Source organism: Pteronotus mesoamericanus, unplaced genomic scaffold (assembly GCF_021234165.1).
Source record: "Pteronotus mesoamericanus isolate MK-2021 breed Mesoamerican mustached bat unplaced genomic scaffold, CSHL_Meso_final contig_24, whole genome shotgun sequence".
Taxonomy (NCBI): domain Eukaryota; kingdom Metazoa; phylum Chordata; class Mammalia; order Chiroptera; family Mormoopidae; genus Pteronotus; species Pteronotus mesoamericanus.
The window spans coordinates 23,999,178-24,016,923 of NW_026555100.1; the positions used below are offsets into that span (position 1 = coordinate 23,999,178).

At 39.8% G+C, this 17,746-nt stretch overlaps 1 protein-coding gene across 2 annotated transcripts in view; it reads right to left on the bottom strand.

Annotated features, from left to right (window-relative positions):
* Positions 1 to 16,799, bottom strand: part of ASAH2 (N-acylsphingosine amidohydrolase 2) — a 63,066-nt gene extending 46,267 nt beyond the window's left edge. For both annotated transcript variants that reach the window (XM_054572455.1, XM_054572454.1), the window contains exons 1-6: positions 16,673 to 16,799; positions 13,826 to 14,049; positions 11,848 to 11,997; positions 7,027 to 7,203; positions 5,601 to 5,728; positions 4,440 to 4,517 (exon numbers count right to left, since the gene is read on the bottom strand). In XM_054572455.1, the coding sequence (XP_054428430.1) occupies positions 4,440 to 4,517; positions 5,601 to 5,728; positions 7,027 to 7,203; positions 11,848 to 11,997; positions 13,826 to 14,049; positions 16,673 to 16,799 (884 nt within the window). The remainder of the gene's footprint in view (positions 1 to 4,439; positions 4,518 to 5,600; positions 5,729 to 7,026; positions 7,204 to 11,847; positions 11,998 to 13,825; positions 14,050 to 16,672) is intronic.
* Positions 16,800 to 17,746: the final 947 nt, after the last annotated feature.

The window sequence follows — 17,746 nt, forward strand, 5'->3', positions numbered from 1 at the left end:
CTCCCCGGGAGAGAACACAGAGAAGCTGATAGGAAAGGTGGAGCAGGAAGACAGCAACAAAATTCACAGCAACACACAAGGGGCAGAACAGGAAAGAGAAGTTCAGTGACAGGTAGGAACAGAGACCAGGGTTTCACACACCAGTCTAATGCAAAGGTATAAAGACAAGATGAGATGGAGAAAAGAGAAGAGGTTAAGAATGATCAGTGAAAGGCAGTCACTGAGGTTTCCCCATATGTTATCTGAGTGGGGTTAAGTAGAAAGAAGGTGGCAGACAGCCACAGGGAATAAATAGAGAGTGTGACATTGTAACTCAAGAAGTCATAGTCTTGGATGGTAGAGAAGATTTATACACACATATGCACACACACCATACCTAAGTTCCACAAGCCAATATCATTTGAATAAATTAGTATAATTTCATAAATTAAATTTTTCTAAGTATGTACACAAATTGTTCAAGTAGGTTAAACAGATCAGTGTCCTTGTTTTTTAAAACTTGCCTTTAAAGGGCCCAGTTACATGACCCTTTCTGTAAGAATGAAAGGATTTTCAGTATATAAAACAGAAGACAATAGAGCAATTATTCAAACACCTGCTCATACCTTTCTTATAGCTCTGACAAACAGAAGCCATGTCATACCAACTGCTAGAGGGCTGACAGAGTACAAAAAAGGAAAGAAAACAAAAGGGTCCATGCCAGTCCTGCAAACTCAAGGAAGAAAACTTTGCAGAAGCAAAGAAACAAAAGAAGGAAAGAGAAGTGAGGCAAAGCCTATCACAGGACTGTGCTTGAGGAAATGAGCCACTGCCAGAGCCACCTGCACAGGGGTGACTGCTTGAAAAGTTGCTCTCACCAATCAGAGCTGCCACTCAGATCATCTGCCCTTATGACTTTCCCTTGACACGGACATTTGAAACTTCTTTTTTTTTCATCATAGCCGCTGCCCACACATGGTGTCTTACGACATCAGCGTCTTTCAAGACACCTCCACTGGATGACAAACTCGTTTTTTACGGTGCCTTCCGGAGACTCTCAAAGGGGATTTTATAAATGCCACACCGCTTACATTTTGATTCAGAATTCAAAACATTCCAAACATGTTCTCCACATCTGGAGAACAATCATTTACTGTTTCTGCATAAGGTAGTATCAGGCGAAAAGATAAAAGTATTTCCGTTACATCAACTGGAGCAAATAGTAGCCTCACATTTGTAGAGGACTTAACGGTCTATGAAATAGTTTCATGCACATAATTCTATTCCATTCCTCAAGTCATCATCACTCTTCCTAACCCTTAAGAGCCCTCCATTCCCAGCCACAGCTGAAAACATTTTAATGATTTTTCCATCCCCTTTGATAATAAAGACCAAAATCGTTATCATGGTATCTAATTTCTACCTCTAACTTTATCTCACAATGGCCTTTGCATTTCAGCTAAGCAGAACTTTTATCAGTTCCTCAAGTGGGCCACAGGACCTTTGCACATGTGTGTTAAAAGTTCTTTTCTACTCTCCATTTTGCCTGTTAATTCCTATGCAGCTCCACTACCACTTCCTCAAGGAAGCCTTTCCCAGTGTCCCTGACCAGGTCAAATCTCTTTAAGACAGCTCTACATGCCTTCCTTAACCTTAGGTACGTCATACATGTACTTAGTACTTAACAATCCATTATACATAGATTTGCATGTATGTATAGTTAACCCTTGATTAAGCACTAAGTCATATATGTACTCGACACTTAACAATCCATTATACATAGATTTGGGTGACTATTTGAATACCCTTTGTCTCTACCAGTAGACTGTAAGTTCTCTAAAGGTAGCAACTACATCTGTTTTTTGCTTATCAATGAAGTAGCTCAGTTCATGACTCATGTATTCCACAATATTGAATGAATGGATGAATGAATGAATGATTTCTGTGTAGAGAGATGTTAAATTTATATTTGATAAACGTAGAAACTGAGTCTCATTGAGTTTAGGGTATTTGATCAAGGAGTACAGAATACAGGTATTGATCCCAAGGTATTTGATTGCTGATTTCATGGCCAGGAAATGCATTATTCCAAGGACTGGGAATGTTGCATTGGCACATAGTATTGCTAGGTGCCTGGTGCAGACTTGTTGAATTGAAGACATGGACACAAAAATGAAAGTAGGAAGAAATAATTATGAGTCTCAATATTGCTTTCAGTGTGAAGAAAATACTCTTGGCTGTGACACAGGGCAGGGCACATCACCTTTCTAGGCCTTCGCTGAAGTGTGAACTAGATAATCTCTGCACTCTGCATATCTGGGATTCTGTGTTTCCAAATTCCTCATACTTTGGGTTCCAACAGCAGGCACCTACATGTAGTGGATGAGTTCCTTTAGCCGCCCAAATTTGACTTTGTTGTGGATCATTTTTAATGTATGCAAAGAGCAATTTTCATTATGCAACAAGAGGCAACTGTAGGAGCAATTACGTCAAGGATAATATATGGCAGTTATAGAAACAATGGGAAGTTAGTTGAGCCTCCTCTCCCAATCACCCAATTATGAGACCCTTGAAAATAGGGACCATGACTTAACTTATCATAACATACCTCCCACACACAGTTGTGTACCTGACTTCTAGAAAGTCAAATGAGTTAAATGTTAGATAGCAACATTAGTAGATTAATTCATTTTAATAGAAGAATGAGTCCTATTACATCAACCCATGTAATAAAATTTATTTTATCAGGGAGTTTTTAGTGTTCTCACATTAAACCTAAAGAAGTAACTGCAATGCTAGGAACTCAAACACTCTGATATGCCAATAATGGAGTTTTCAGAAGAGGTGGAGTATTATTCTATTTCTTACCTCGTAGCTGAAATTACGGAACTTTTTTTCCTACATCAGGCACAAAACTAGAGCTTTGCATGCATTATCTCATTTAATCTTCACACAAACCTATAGATTATTATTCCCATTTTCAAATAGAATATTTGAGGTATAAATAAATAAGTTACTTTTCCTAGGCCACAGGGTTAATAAGTGGCAGGGCTGAGACTTGAATTCAAGTCTTAAAATCTATACCTAAAACCTGAATTCCTTACCACCATGCTGTTCCCTTCCTAGTAACAGAGACAACCCTGGTATCTGAACTGTTAGTCAGAGTCTCTATTGTTTATATTCACCCCTTATTACTTTTAATTTATTGTGCATCTTACATAGAAACTTTCACTTAAATATTTCATTGTTCTACCTGGCAGAACCTCACCACCTTTACTAACACTTATTATCAACAATTTTAAGGATTCTCCATACCCCCCAATTTTAAAGATAAGAAAACTGAGACACGGAGCAGTTACATAACTTGGCCTAAGTAACAGAGCTAAGAAGGATAAGAACCCAGATTGAATCCAAGACATTTGACTCCAGCACCCAAGTGCTAACACATACTTTCTTAGGGCATTTCTGCATCATTGGAAAGTCTACACATCGAGGTGTCTGGCACTGTTACTCACGCTTAGTCAGTCCAGTTTCCATAACCAAAATAACCTGTAAGTGTGAATGCCTCTTTTTCAAAGGAAAAAATACCCATGTCTTCTTGTTTATAAAGAGGTGCTAAAGTCGGTGCCAAGTTGTACTTTTGCATCATCTGCTTTCTTTAGGAGGTCTCAGTTCTCCTTTCATCGCTAATTAGCACTGTTCTACATTAGACTTCACTTGATCCTTTTAGGAAAACACGGGTGAATAATCTCAATTCCATATTCATTTGCCCTGTTGGTCAGATTGTTTTGTTGTTGTTGTTGTTGTTGTTGTTTTACTGAGAGATAATTGTCTAGATGTGAAAGTTCCACAAATAAACTCTTGATGTAGTCATGGGCACTAATGTTTACTGAGTCTTTATATCAAATGCCAGGTGTCATGCTGAACTTCTTCACCCAGATCCCTCACTTATATAATCCTTTCATTAGCCCTGTTTTACAGCTGAACAGCTAAACCCCGAGAGGCTGAGAGCCTTGCCATGGAGCCCATGGCGGAACCACAGATATGACTGATTTCTGAATCTGGACTCTCACCTCTCTCCTCAGCGATTTTCAACTGGTGTGCTGCAAGAATTTTTAAAAACATGCAATACCTGACTAGTCAGGGGCACTGACCTCTTTTCCCTTAGGTTGTCAAATAAAAAAAGTGACAACAGGCAATACAACAACAGCGATTCAGTGTGACTGAATGCAAATGATACCTATTTTTTGGTCAGATCTGCAAAAACATATATTTTTTGACATGCCACAGAATTTTAGTAGTTTATGTGTGCCGCGAGATAAAAAAAATGTTGGAAAGCACTGACTCAACTTATTCTCATCCTCTACGGCCACTACTGTAACCTCTTCCCCACCCCCACCCTTGTAATTAAGAAAAGTTATCCAGACAGAATTTTTAAAAAATAAAAGTAAACAGAGTACCTGATAAGGCCCAGATCATCTCCATTCAAATCTACCATTTTCAAGACTAGCATTTCCTTGTCCGTATTTGAAGAATATCTAGTCACCAAAAGAAAGAAATTTAGTCAGTTTTATGTCAGAGCCTGGGCACCATGTATCACAAACAGGAGAAGCTGGCACAGAAACAAAACCCAACACGCATTCTCAGTAACTGAAGCTCCCTGACCTGCTGTAGTCCCATGAGTTGAGCCCAGGACTTCATTTCTCAGCTAAAGAAAGGCTTTGCAACTGTGATCAGAGTTAGCAGCATTAGATTGGCTAGCTGGAGATGAAATATACATTTTTATGTAATATACACAATGTTATATAATATGAATTTCTTACAGAAAGGATTTCTCTTTGAAATTTCTACTCATATCAAATTTTAGTGGACTCTCTTAAAAATACCAGGAAATATGCAAAACCAAAAGCATTCATAACCTGTGACTTAAAATGTTCTTTCATGTTCTTTCAAGGGACAGCAAATTATATTTTCTAAAAATAAAAAATCAACTCTTTTGAAAGCCATTGAAAAATACGCAGACAAATGTAAAATGTTAAGTGGTCAAGTTGGACTAGGACAAAATAATCATCTTCCTTAAGTGTTCCATTCAGTTATTCTAGTTTTCTTTCTTGTTCTTCCAGTTTTTTAATTCACTTATCTCCTCTCTCTTCCACATTCACTTGGACTAAGATGAATTAAAGAGAGTTACTTATTAACAAATACCTGTTATGCACATTTTTATCTCCTTTTTACAGAATAAGAAACTGAGAGCCAATAAATTAAGGTAAGTAGATCACTTATCACCATCATCATATATATCCTAAAGATCTCCCAACTAGGAAGTGATAGAGCTCAGGCGAGACTATAGTGCTGTCAGATTCCAAAGCCTGGAGTCCTTCAAATATCCACACCGACTCCCACAGCCCTCCAATGGGAAGATACATGTGTAGGTTGGTGTGTGTTTCTACATTCACTTTTTATTTCTGCTTGTCTTAGATTATAAACATGTTTTTAAATTATTTATCTTTAATACTCTTTTAGGATCCCACTATATTCATCAAGTAACAACCCTGTTCTTAATTTTGTTGCTATTTCTTAAAGGAAATGCATAATTTCATTTTGATCATTACCCTCCTCACCTTTCTCGCTCTGACAGTGGATTCTGTAGGTAAGAATAAGGGCTTCGGTTGATCTGTGCACCATCCACATTTCCTTTACTGATAAAGATTTTGCCAGGTTTCATATTCTTGTGTGCTATCTCAATGCTCTGTGGGTTGAAAAAAAGAGTTGTAAAGTTAGAAATCCTGTTGGGGATAATGACTTGGCCAATATAAACAGGAGAGGCATGTGGACAATTTCCTTGGTCTCCAACCTATGCCTGCTACAGGACAAAAGCTGGAGAATCACACGGCTGGTGTCATTCTGGAGGTGTCACATGACCTTCCGGTCTGAGATAGAAAAAGTGCTGCGTACAGAGGAGCACAGTGCTGATCAGCCCCTGATGCTGAGTCAGGCACAGTCGGCCATTTTGGATGGCCCACAGGGGAGACTCGGCTCCTATAACCCTGGGACAGGATTTGTTACCATAGAGGTATTTCCACCCTCCCTTCTCTCTCCATCCTACCACCCCCTAAGGAAGAGTTTTTCAAACTTTGAGAAACACAGTAAGCTATACAGTTTCTATCATAACTTAACACACATCAACATATAGACTCTGAAAGTTCACAATGTGTTTTATGCACTAGGATCTGTTCCAATTTTTTTTTATTTTAGTTTTTTTATGCTTCTTACAACCCATGAAATTGATTTCATAAAGCCATTTATAGAGTACTAGCCACAGTTTGGAAAACAATGTCGCAAAGAAATTTCTGCCTTTGCCAACTGGATCTCTGGATTTGGGGTGGGTGGGTGGTGGCAGCGACTATATAAGAGAAGGTAGAGAGAGGCTAAACCTGAAAGGCACTGAAAGGCAAAGGAATGAAGAAGAAAACATTAGCAAGGATCCTATACAAGGAAATAATAAACTGGAAGGCAGGAAAAAAAGGAATAATAAACAGGTACCAAAACCATAAATGGGAGAAAAGTTTGGGGGTACTGGTAGAAGCACCATGTCAGTCTAAAGCTGCTATAGAGGACTTAAGAAATGTGGAATTGATAAATTAGATCTCCTTTTATGTTCTTTGAAAAACACAAGGAAAGATGGGGATTATTTGTAATTACTTTTGGTACCTTGAGGGGCTGGTATCTTTTCACGTGACTTTGTGCAAGAACAGGCTGCATGGGGCATTGTTGTTTATGAGGGTCACATACAAATTGCCCTGTCTCTTTAGATAACTGCATGAGGCTTACTGCCACAGAACGTGCTCAACAATCAATCCATGCGTCAGGCTTAACAGCCCCACAGCTCAGGACCAGAAGCTACAAGGCAGTCAGGCAGGGGGAAGGGTGGTAGGTGCTAAGACTGCATTCAGACCAAGATCCAATAGGGACTGTCTCCACAGCACACTCCTAAAACTCTGTGCCCTGGGAAGGAACAGCGGCCTCTGTCTGGGGTTCTCTGCCTACCTGCATGATGCCAGTGACCATGTACTCAAAAGTTCGATTGCTAAATCCTTCACTGGCGATTACAAACACGGTATACTGGAAATACCCTGCTGGAGCCGAGTGCGTGTGAGTGCCACTCAGGATAACATTGTCTCTCCTGTACAGGGAGCCATATTTCCTCTGCAGTCTGTTCAGGACCTTCAAGGAAAAAAAAAAAAAAAAAAAAAACAAACCTAAGAAGAGTGATAACATAGGAGCTTAGCATGAGAAAAGGCTCTAATGAGTCTCATCACTGATCCATACCAATGACTTCCTTGTCAAGTGGCCCTTCACTCTATGTCCAATCACAGTATATCTACAGTACATATACTGGATTTTGCCATGTATAATGAGTACTTTTTTGCCCAAATTTCTGAAGGAAAAATAAGGATGTGCATTATACATGGGTAGTACTAAGGATGACTACATATCGTAAATTTGTTACCGGTACAAAAAATTTCTGGTATCTTGTATCTGTTCTTGTGTTTTGTAATTATTTGTTACATAAAATTTCTTGCAACATAATATGTTCAACAATAAATGCTAAAATTTCTTTATAAGACAAAAAATGAGTATCTAAATATAAATTTTTAAAAATTGAATTAAAAAATTAAAATGAAAGATTTTTTTCCTGAAAGTTTGTTTCCTGAAAGCCCAAAACATGGATACACATTATACACAGGAGCACATTATGCATGGCAAAATATGATAGTTTATATAATACATATATAGCTTCAGTATATCATCATAGTAATAACAACCATTGCAATAGCTAACATTTTATAGTCTTATTATGTGCAAGCACACACAATGCTAGATATTGCATATATTATGTCATTTAAAAATCATTACAATAAATTCAAGAAGTATGTATTTTTAACCTTGCCTTTTAGCTGATAACATTGAAGTGTACAGAAGTTAAATAATTTTCTGACTGACCTAATAAATAGCACAGCCTGAATCCAGATCCAAGTCTCTCTAACTATAGAGTCAGTATTCTTACCCATTCATCTTTCTATAAAAAATGGTAATATCCAGGTACTGTTCTAACTAGGAACATATGAGTTTCCAACTCTGAAGAAGTTTTTATTCTAATGAGGGAAAGATAATTAAAATAAATAAATATGTAATATTATATTATATTATATGGTGATAAATGCTATAAAGCAAAATATTGCTGGGTAGGAAAAAGAGGGTGATTGGTGTTAGTGAAGAAAGATCTTTCCAAAGAGATTACCCTTCATCAGAGCTGTAAATGAAGAGAGCAATCTCGTCATGTACTACCTGAGGGGAAAAGCATTGTGGGAGAAGTAGACAGACCGTGCAAAGTTCTCTTTACTGCCTCACTTCCCAAAATGCACTCAATATTCCCTGACACAGGCCATTACACTTATTGGTCTGGGGGAAGCCAACGCTATGACCTAATGACACCCCAGCAATCCTGTGGAGAGGTCCCTGTGGAAAGGAATCTTTCTGTCAGCACTAACTTGCTCGCCATGTGGGTGAGCAACCTTAGAAGTCGACCCATCTGCCACAGGCAAGCCTTCAAACAACAGCCATGTGTTCAACCTTATGACACAGAAGTGTCATACAGTTGTTAGTTATTAATTAAAATAATGAACCTATATACTAATTATATACATAAAATAGTGCCTGACTCATCACGGGAACTATGTTAAGTGTTAGATTTCATGTCTATAAATCCCCAAATCTCATTAGCACTTAATTTGATTTCTTACCAACATGTAGTCTCACTGCCATCCCACTGGTTTAGGACTTTTATGCCAGGCTCCCATGACATTGGAGAAATTCCTAAGCAGAGTCAAAAGCCTTTCTGCAACTCTAGCTTCCCTTTATAGCGATTGCAGCCTTCCAACACCTTGTAAAACCCCGCCTTATTAAATCCCCTCTGTTAAAAATGCATAGTGTGATCACTGTTTTCCCAACTGGACCCTTGCCAGTAAAACCTTGACATTAATTTAAAGATTCTGCCCATTTATGTCCTCACCTCTAGTTTTAGCCTATTTCAATGCACCTCAAATATTACCATCTGATTAATCATCTTCAAGCAAAATTGTGATTGCATCACTTTTCCATTCAAAAGTTTCCTAAGAATCTCTATCACGTACAGAATTAAAAACACCTGGAATCCAAGGACTTCTACAATTATGACCAATACACCTTCCAGGCCCATCTCCAATAACATGCCTACATGTGTTCTAATAGAACTAACCTCTGTCCCTTCAGAGAAGAGTCTACATCCCTGCCTTGTGCCTCTCTGTGTTCATATCATCCTCTCCATTTGACACCTCTCCCTCCCCATGTTAACCATTTAAAATTCTGCCCATTCAAGTGTCACTTTCACTTTAAAATTTTCTCCTAATTTCCATTTACTGAATCTCCATGTAGTGGTTTTAAAATACTGTATGTCCACAAATTCTTTGATACTCCTGCTTTCAAGAGGTGAAGCTTAAGTTTGTTACCCCTGTGTGTGAAATGGACTTGCTAACTTGTCTCCAGGCAACAAAACAGGGTGAAAAAGATGCTACGCAACTTCTGAGCCTGGGTTGTGAAATGCGTTGTGGCTTCTTCACTGCTCTTTCACTTGAACTATTCATTCTGAGGAAAGCCAACTGCTCTGTCATGAAGATAGGACAGGGCGGGAATGAGGCCTTCTCCCAACAGCCACATGGGTGTCTTCTTGGAAATGGATCATCCAGCCTCAGTCAGACCTTCAGGTGATTGTGTTCCTTGCCAACATCTTGATTTTAAGATGACCTAGGCAAGAACTCCTTAGCTAGGCCACTCCTGAATCCCTGGCCCGCAAGCCACTATGCTTTGGAGCTATTTGTTACTCAGTAATAAATAACTAATTCACCACTGTACTTCACTCCAGTAAATTAGTTATTCTCATAGTCCTGTTACACACCTTTCTTCTATTCCCCAACTAGGTAGTGAGCTCATAAGTGGCATGGATTATGACTCATACAGATGTGTGTCCCCTGAAATCACTAGCAAAGTGCCTTGCAAAAAGTAGGTTATCAATGCATTTTCCCTTCAACATAACAGAATCCTATTGCTTTAAAAATGCAAGCTCTGGGCCCTGGCCGATGTGGCTCAGTTGGTTGGAGCATCATCCCATAGCCAAAAGGTTGCAGGTTTGACTCCCAGTCAGGGAACATACATGGGTTGGGGGTTCAATCCCCTGTCTGGGAGTGTACAATCCCCAGTCAAGGTGTGTACAAGAGGCAACCAATTGATGCTCCTCTCTCACATCCATGTTTCTCTCTGTCCCTTCCTCTCTCTAAAAACAATGAAAAAATGTCCCCAGGTAAGGTTTAAAAAAAAATAAAAGGAATGTACCCTCTGGGATCAGGTATATATATACAGAACATATATATATACATATATATATATAAAATATATATATATATGTATATATATATGTTAAAATCCAAGCTTTACCATTTTCAACTGTGTGAATTTGGAAAAGTTAATTACTGTCTTTAAGGCTCAGTGTCCTTATCCATAAAATGGGGAAAACAATAGACCCAGATCTGTTCCACTGTAAGTGTAGAGGCAGGGAAAATACTTAATCCCCCCTCCCCATGTTTCCATAAATGGAAGAGGCTCCCATTCTACTCCCCAAGAGGGAGTGATATTGGAAAAATGCTTTTAGGTTCTTCCATCATCCCTCTCACTAGACCCTTCATACAGTGGAGGAACAGTGTTTAATAGGTGAGACTGACAGAATATGACACCGAATAACAGACATTCAGTGGTCACTGATCTGGGTACTCCAGCCTCGCCTCACCTCTTACTTACCCATGAATATGCAAGCAGGCATTAAGAGAGTACATTCACTTTCTATGACCTGATCTGAGGCAGAAAATTCAGCTGGGTCAGGGCCTCGAAACTGTCTTAGGGAGACAGACCTGGAGACCCATGTCCACCACTCTATTTCTCCCACCCCTCCTCATCTTCTCTTACTTCCTTTTCTCTCCCCTTCTCTCTCTCTCTCTCTCTCTTTCTTTCTCTCTCCCCCACCCCCGATCTATCTCATCTCTATCTACTCTATCTCTTTCTCTTGCTGTCTTACAAGTCTCAGGTGGCCCAAGACGCCCCCTCCATGCACCTTTCTGTTAAGCTCAACTTTTCCCACAGGTAAGTAACAAAATCTAAATTTGGGGAAAATCATAGAAGACCTTATGGATTGTGCAATTTTCTACAATCAAGTTTAAAGATTACAAGAGCTGACTTATTCTCTTTAAATTTTATTATGGAAATTTTTAAACACACACAAAAATAATCAGAATAGTATAATGAAACCCCCATGTGTGCCTATCACCCAGCTTCAGCAATTTTTAGCCAACTTCATTTCAGTGTTGTATTTTTAATTCTCATCTGGTTACTTAGATCTATTCTCAGTTATCTAAAAACTTGAGGGAAGAGTTACTGATTAGTTGGCATTCTCTGACTTCTAACAAGGAAGATTAAATGAGAGAGTGTATATGAAGGTCCCCTGGAACATAATAAGCTTTCAAAAAAACATTAGCATTAATATGACGATGTACCATCAGCAGAATTGAAAGCAAATTTTGACCAGGATAATTTGTGATGAAAAAATGTGGACTGGATCAATCTCCTCACCCACCACCGTCTGCTAGACTGGCAAGAGCTTACGATGTTTCAGGTAGCAGGAACTTACTAGATGAAAAACCAGGAGGGCTTAGCTACTCTCACAATTGCCCAGAGACCTTTTCTTTTAAATTGTGTCATTTCTTTCTCACAATCACCACTTACCTCCAGCCTTAGTCGCTGGGACACCATGCCTATTTCGATGCTGACAAACACCATTCGATTTGACCCATCGGGCTCCGCCATGACAAAAGCACGGCTGTACAACCTGGTGAGGAGGCCTCGTGCATTCTGGCCACTTTTGCCGTAGCCCATCTGCAGAAGAAGAGAGAATCAGGGGCACTGTGCCTCACAGCCTCTGCCCCAGCCATTACCAGAAAGCAGGCTCACCCATGGAGGAAAAGACTACCACTACTGAGGAAGGAGAAAAAAAAACAGTCCACATGATACTGAAAACTCTGAGTGAGAGCATATGCATGTTTTCAAGTATAAAGGCAAAATCATAAAGGAGGATTTACTCTTCCGTATAGAAAAATATAAAGGCAAAGTAATGATAAACTTGACAGAAGCTATTCACTGCCCTATGGGCGAGGAAGGAGCTGGTGTGGCTCAGAATTTTGTTCGCTGTACTGGAGACCTTCCAGGGCTTCTCGGTTTTTTGAAACAAAACCTTCTCTCCTGCCTGTCTAAGGTGCTATACAAGGAAATAGCTCCTTTCCCACCATACACATTGCCCATGAATATCCTGAAATCGAAGGCTTCTTCTCTTTTGGTTACTTTGATTGTTGATATGTGTTTGTGTCCGTGTGTGTGTGTGTGTGTGTGTGTGTGTATTGGTTGATGTTTTGAAAATTTGTTGTGTTTTGTTTTTGTTTTTTACCTGAAGAAAATGGTTTCTTTATGATTAGGTACTCTTCACTATGGGTACCTAACCCTGGCTTTCCCCACATTATCCCTCCCTAAGCCAAATCAGATCAAATACACCTATACTAGCCCCTTCAAGCACCATGTCATAAAACCCATCCTTAAAGTATGCCCAGGTTGTTAGAATGCTCCCTCTACTGCTTGCTTCACCCTCATGTGAGTGTTTATTTACAATTACATTCCAGAGTCAGTTTTCAGAACAGACAGCAGGGAATAGAGTTGACCCTTGAACAACATGGGCTTAAACGGTGCATGTCCACTTACACATGAGTTTTTTCAATAAATGCAGTCAGCCCTTCAAATCCACAGGTTTCACATGCATGGATTCAACCAACTACAGACGAAAAACAGTATTCTCACATTCCCAACCATGGGTCAAAAATACTGATTTTGATCTACAGTCAGTTGGGCAAGTTAAAAGTTATACATGAATTTCTGACTGCACCAGGATTAGTACCTTAACCCCTGCATTGTTCAAAGGTCAGCTCTAGTTCCTTAACTCTAAAGATTATTTGGTAGGAGGGAGACATTCCCATCGGGCAATCTCATGCTCTGATTTCCTAGGGAAACGTTGATATAAACAACATCACCATCATCATAGTCAAGAAGATGCACGCTAGCAGCCAGCAGGACACACCTAAAACACTGAAGTGTTTTTACTTGGTGTACACAGTATTGGTCCATGCTAGGTTTCCATTTTTAACTAACTAGAGTTGCCTACATTTTCCAGTTGAGAGATTTAAATCCTGAGGCCTTCAATCTAGAGATTTTCTGGCTTCTCTTGAAAAAATTGTCAGATACAGCAATCCAGAGTCCACCTTCTTACATGTGTACATAGCAATAATCAGCTAGAGCCATGCACTTTCTGGTTACACCATAGTCCACACAACTTCCTACTGTCCCCAAATTGAGGATCACTAGATATTATCACCTCCCACTGGCCCGTGTCAATCATTTATGGTACCTGTCCATTCTCGGTAGTATTTGAGTTTCCCAGCCCAGCCACTTCATAAAAAACGGGCCAACTGCCTTTACAAGGGAGCTGTGGTTAAATAAATGACCCCCTCTTCCTTATAGGACAATGTGCAAAGTGTTACACATCAGTGAAGTCAATAGAAAAGCAAGAAGATGATGCTATAATAATCAGGAATAAATGCCGGATTCAAAATAATAACAGTATTATTTCACAGTCTCTTTGAGAAGCCCATGATTTACCTACCATATTGATATCTGCTATTTGTCCTGTGCAGTCAGCTCGCCCAACACCAATATGGTAGCCACTGAAGTTCTGAAATAAAGGAGGCTCTGGGGTACTAGTCACTGGCGACCCCTCGGTGACTGCCGGGCCTTGTGTAAGTGTTGAGCCTTGAGGGGCTGTGGATCCCTGGGTGGTTGGTGGGCTCTGGGTGGCCTGGGGGCTCTCAGTGGATGGAAAACCTGAATCTAAAAATAGAATAAGATATTTGAGAAACAACCATTCAGCCCACTTATTTGTCAGCATCAATTAGAAAACTTAGATTCAGGTTGCTAAGGAAAAGTCCTTGTATGTTTTCTTAGGTATAAAGCGCATGGTAGAAAGCATCTCAGGAACTTGTTTTATGTCATTCCTAAAGATGACCTTTTTCAACCAAATAATCCAGGCCACCCTCAAATGTCCTTCAGCTTCTCCTCACAAGCCATTCCTTGCCCAGCTTGTTGCCTTTCACTCACTGTGCACTTCTATACCAACCAAACAAATCAGGTGCCAGGTTCCTGGCATGCAACCTACTAAACCCAGCCTCTGGGGATTACCTTCCACCATTCTCTATATCCAGAGCCCTTATTCCTTCCTGCTCCACCCACCAATCTCCAATGCCACCCTCAGAGTTGGTTCATTTCCCTCATGCCCACATCCAGCTCAACCCCTCATCTCAAAGATGCCACCCCAGTTGTCTCTGCCCTGCTCTGATCTTCCTCAACCTTCTCAAGAGTTGTATTGTTTTTCTTAAAGACTTATTCTGAACGCAACCTAGATCATCATACACTTGTTGACATAATTCTACCTAATGTTAATGATTCTCCTATCACCATATATGTATATGTACATACTATATTCGTTATATATATACACACACATACATGTACCCAAATATGCAGGAGACAGAATGGTAAAGAGGCTAAGTGGGCAGGTGCCAGAAACAAACAGCCAGTTTTAAAACCGACTTTACCAATTACTATCTGAAAAAATGACTTAGGCTATTTCACCCCAACTTTCTCATCTGTAAAACAGAGATAATAATAATACTCTACTTCCTAGGATTGTTTTGAACAATAAGTATGTTAATGCATATTAAAAATGTAGAGCAATGGCCTGCTTATAGCTTTGGTTTTACTTACATATTTAGACATCTTACATATACAGTTTACTTGTTTGTTTTCAACCCCGGCAAGGGCCAGAGCTGGCCAAGGCAGCAGATGTTCAGTGTCTCAAGACATTAGTGATCAGGAAGTACTTAGGTAAGAGATTAACAGCTAACTCATCATGGGATCCTAGAATTTTAGAGCTCAGAAAAAATTTAGAGATCACTTTGTCCAATATCCTCAGTTTTACATGCAACAATACTAAGGCCCAGAGAGGGACTTAACCAAGATTTCATGGAGAACATATGATTAATCAGGTGCCCAAACTAGATCCTCCGACTCAGAATCTGATATGATTTCAACCACATTCCAGATGGAGTTAGAAACTGTGTCTTCTCCTCACCAAGCCCACATTCTCTACCAGACATCAAGTACTTCAAGAAAGAAAGCAGGAACGTTTGTTATTGCTTCATTGATACCGATGTAGGAATGTGGTGTTCACCCAGGCAAAGCTTACTTAGCCAAGGGAAAGTCTTTTGTGACCTGCTTCCCTCTCAGTAAAATGGTACTAAGACCAGCACCTACCTTCCTAGAAGCTTTTGCCAAAAAGTAACCCTTCAATAAACAGCAACTTCTACTGTGACGACAGTTACTGTAATTATTGATAACCAACCTGAGTCTCATTTTAAGAGCTAAAACTAGATAAGCCCTACAGATCCTTTCGTTTCCAGAGTCCAAGACCCTGCTCTGCCCACTGCTGGTACGGAGGATCTCTGGTCCTCCGTGTTTTCAGGGAATTCAAAGCACAAGGCATGGTAGAGAACACACTGGAAAAGACAAAAAGCCACAGAAGAGAAAACTGAGGTGCAAATGTGCCATCTTCTCCATTTAGCCTGAGCCCAGCTTGGGCATGCTTCAAGCTGCCCAAGGTTTCTTAGCTCAATCCCCACCATTTCTCTACTCATTTAACAGGTTTAAGATAACCTAACCCTGAAATAGAGACTTAATAAAAAACCTGTGGCCCATTATTGCCTGTAAATAATGCCTAGAGAGTGCTCAAAAACTAAGTTCATTTCTAACACTAAAAAAAGAAAATAAAAAGATGCCTAAGCACCCCATTGTTTAGCTTCTCTTGAAGACTCAGGAGAACTGAGTGTATGTTTATCATAACAACAAACAGCAGGCACTCAGGAGGGTCTGTGGACCCTCTTCACCAAAATCGCAGCTGCCCCCCTCCTGGTCCACTTCCCCACTTGACCTTATTGACACAGCCTGATTGGCCCTCCTAAGGATTTGAATTTAAGACGCCCATCTTTAAGGCTTTTTAAAGACACATTGATACTCAATGGATCTTTTATTCACCTTTTGCCCCCAGGAGAAGATGATGCCAAAAAGAGGCAAAAGGAAAGAAGAAAATCAGGGCAAAAGCTCATATCACTGGGCCTTGAAGAATTCTGAACTGTGCTTAGATCAGTGGAAAAGTAGAAGACAAATAACTGCATGTCAACTGTGGGGGCAAAGGTAAACTTGATAAAAATTGCTATCAGTGCAGAAAGAGCAATGTAATATAAAGGATAGGTGGCTATGCCAAGCATCTTAAGTACATATTGAACTATCATGTCATCAGCATTATCAGCAGACACCATTTTTTGCCTTAGTGTCCCCAGTAATCAAGGAATCTCCAGCAAGCCGAGGCACAGCATTTAAGAGAGCCCACGACACTTGCCTTTGTGATTTTCAATGGTCCCGCTGGTAATAAACAAGAGGGTGAGAAGAGCCACTGTGATTGCAGTCATCATTACAAGGAGGAAAATCAGGAACGTCTCTAATGTGGAGAAGGTACGTTTAGCCATTTTTCCTAGAAAAAGTAGAGATAGGAGAGGTAGAAAATGACAGAATCACAAATTAACATGCATATACTTCAAGCTGCCCAAGGTTTCTTAGCTCTTTCATGTGAATAGACTGTACTAAGCAAGTAGAGAACACACTCACCACTTGTTCCATATCCCAAGCCCATTACAGACAAGACCAATCAATAACAGAACTCTTCGATAGGTTCAGATGGGGTTTCCAAATCCTTCTCAGGACAGCGCTCATCGTGGCATCCATCACTCATCATTTGGCACTGGCACCTAAGCAAAAATCTATTTGCATCCCTTGGCTACACCATTACTGCTTTCATTTATGGTGATGATGTTATTTGCAGATCTGTATATGGGTCTAGGTTGGCGTCCTTCTGTCAATGACGATGACTGATGTACCCACTTTGTTTGTACTTGTGAGAAGTCTTGCCAAGGGGAGGGCTTTCCTCTGTCATTATAGACTAAGTAAAATTATCTTGTCCACATGGAAGTGAAACCCCTATCTTTAGCATTTAAACTCCATGTTCTAACTTTAAATACTCCCTAATATGAAAATGGCATAATAAAAGGGGGTTGGCATCTCTGTCTCGAGACAGGTGTTAATAAAACTTTCTTCTTTGGTAACAAAAAGGATCTCACACGTTTTTGCAAACCCTGTAGCAAAGGATGAGGATGAAGATAAAAATAAAAATGTCCACATGTTCTACAAAAGCAGAAAATGTGCTTGTAAGTTCCTTAGGATATTTGAGGAGGGGAATTCATCATTACTCAGAGGGACTACAGAAGCTAAGCAGTCATATAATATAACAGGAGAAACTATATTGTGGTAGTTAAAAATTGGATGCTGACGTCTGACTCCAAAATTTAAATCGCATTTCTGTCACTTACTGCAACTGAACTTGGAAAATCCCAATAAGCCTCATTTTCTCCATCTGTAA